The sequence below is a fragment of the Piliocolobus tephrosceles genome, chromosome 20 (genome assembly GCF_002776525.5).
Source record: "Piliocolobus tephrosceles isolate RC106 chromosome 20, ASM277652v3, whole genome shotgun sequence".
In the NCBI taxonomy this organism is placed as follows: domain Eukaryota; kingdom Metazoa; phylum Chordata; class Mammalia; order Primates; family Cercopithecidae; genus Piliocolobus; species Piliocolobus tephrosceles.
Genome location: NC_045453.1, coordinates 18,048,195 through 18,050,317, shown reverse-complemented (window position 1 = coordinate 18,050,317; position 2,123 = coordinate 18,048,195). Strand labels below are relative to the sequence as shown.

Genomic DNA, 2,123 nt, shown 5'->3' with positions numbered 1-2,123 from the left:
TTAAAGATGTACTAGTTCTTAAAACAGAGCTAGAAAGGAATCCAGATCTCTTATTCCCAGGCTAGTGATTTTTCTTATTCCTCTCTACTGGCTTCTTCTCCTGGATGTTTGGCTTTCTCTGGAAGCATCTTTAGAATAGAGGGTGAAAGGGCATAAAAGGAGTAGAATTTATATTATTAACACACCACCTGCCCCAAGACTCTGGCCTGGTCCTCTGGTCTTTCCATCCACAGATGACATTTTTAAATCCACTCACTCTTGCTGAAGTGGTGGAGACTTGACATACCACTCTTTGGTGTAATTGTATCTAAATGTATGCTGTAGGAGTAGGACAATTCTTAAGCTAAGTGAAGGGATGTGCTGCTGTGGACTTGGGGAATACTCATGGCACTAGTAGATCAGGGACTTTCCTAGGGCTTGTTGCAATACATTTTCTCTGTTGTTTCTGGGAGACTGTTAGATCTTTGGGGTCCTATTAGTACAGAGGTCACGAGAGACTTTAGAGTTGGCATCAGGAGGTAAATGTGTGCCTGGCAGAGTAATAGCATCTTGTTTTTAGTGTTGGATTTCTATCAATACATCTAGAAATGTGGCTTTGATTACTATTTTCCCTAATACTTCAAAAATATCCCGTTCTTTTCTTCCAAAACCATTTTTATCAGAAATGCCCTCAGCCCCTTGAACTACTAGGAATTCAGAGATCACTGGAGCCAAAAGCAGATAAAGCAGAAAATGATCCCTTTATTGGAAATTTGAAGGTGGTGTCATCCAAGGGCCAAGGATCTGAGACCACATGGGAGTCTGCATCTCAGAAACATCAAAGACTTCACTGAGGTCAGGTGACACCTAGAGAGAGAAAAGACAACCAGATATGTGAGGATAGTGGAGAGTGGGGGTGAGGATGGGAGAGCTGGGACCCCTGTCCCCTTTAGCACCAACTGTACCAGCCCTCTGATCATTAGGACACCAGGTCACTAGTTATCAGCTGGGACCATTGCTTCTGCTGCTTACCCTCTCTTCAGGTAGTGTTACTTATTGCAAAGGGGCATGGAAGAACCATTTCCCCAATCCAGGTTAAAATTTTCCTTTCCTGACATTGCAAGTGTCCAATTAGCACCTGAGATCTCTCACCATCTCCTGCACCTCCCTTTCCACTTCCTTTTTCACAACCTGAACAGGAATCCTTCTTTCTACTCCTATCTTTCCTATATTTGGAGAGAGTGGACTGCTAGTCTTTGGGCTTGTGGTCTCTGAAGGAGCATAGATGAACTCTAACAGGGATGCAAAAACATTCATGTACATGCAGAAAGAAAATATTAACTGCTGTAATATTTCATACTATATGAGAAAGAATTTGAGGTTTACTAATCTAAAGTATAAGAATTGACAAGAGTATACCATAAACTCATAAATATGCATATATAGTCGGTGCATGTTCAAAAAACTTTTAGCAGGTAGGCATGTATAAAAATATTATTGAAGAATACTCAAATAAGAATAGGAATTCTAGGACCCAGTGATAGCCCAAGCATCCTTCCCTGCCACTACCAGGTCCTCTACTCAACCAGGAAATGGTGTTCATCTTCCCACCACTTGTAATACAGCACTTCTATTGATGTGAACAATGGTTATCAATCCTACCATGTTCCTCGAGAGTCCCCAACTTTGGGACAGGCACCTCCCCTACTTGGTAAGAAAAGAAAACTTACCTAGCTATTGGTCCAGCTTTTCAAGTGGTTTCTAAGCAATAGGGCTATGTAGATATTGGATTTCTGTCTTCATTATACTGTTGTGTCAAAAGATCATCATAGGCAACTTCGTGCTCTATATTTACAGTATTATGTGCCCCACTGGATTCCTGTTGGTATCTGCCTTCTTGTTCATGACTGAGTAGGTCTTGTTCTCTATCTGCAGATTTACCAGAATTTCCTTTTGCATTTTGGCCAGACCTTTGATCTTGATTAGGATTTGGTGTCTGGATTTGAGACTTGCCTTCTACTAGCTTTTCAGTTTGGAAAGAAAGACTGCTTTGGGATATGTCTTTCTGAATGCTCTTTCCTCCATAGTTGAGTTGTCTTTCTTCTGTACTTGAAGATTGGTATGATATTTTATTTTCCTTATGG

General features: G+C 41.0%; 1 protein-coding gene across 1 annotated transcript in view; it reads right to left on the bottom strand.

The window, feature by feature from the left end:
- Nucleotides 1–750: 750 nt before the first annotated feature.
- The window catches only part of LOC111533897 (semenogelin-2-like), a 2,886-nt gene continuing 1,513 nt past the window's right edge, over nucleotides 751–2,123 (bottom strand). Inside the window, 2 exon segments of the mRNA XM_026455291.1 lie at nucleotides 751–846; nucleotides 1,710–2,123. The exon segment at nucleotides 1,710–2,123 is cut by the window's right edge and continues 26 nt beyond it. Of these exon segments, the coding sequence (XP_026311076.1) occupies nucleotides 1,754–2,123 (370 nt within the window). The 3' untranslated portion in view covers nucleotides 751–846; nucleotides 1,710–1,753.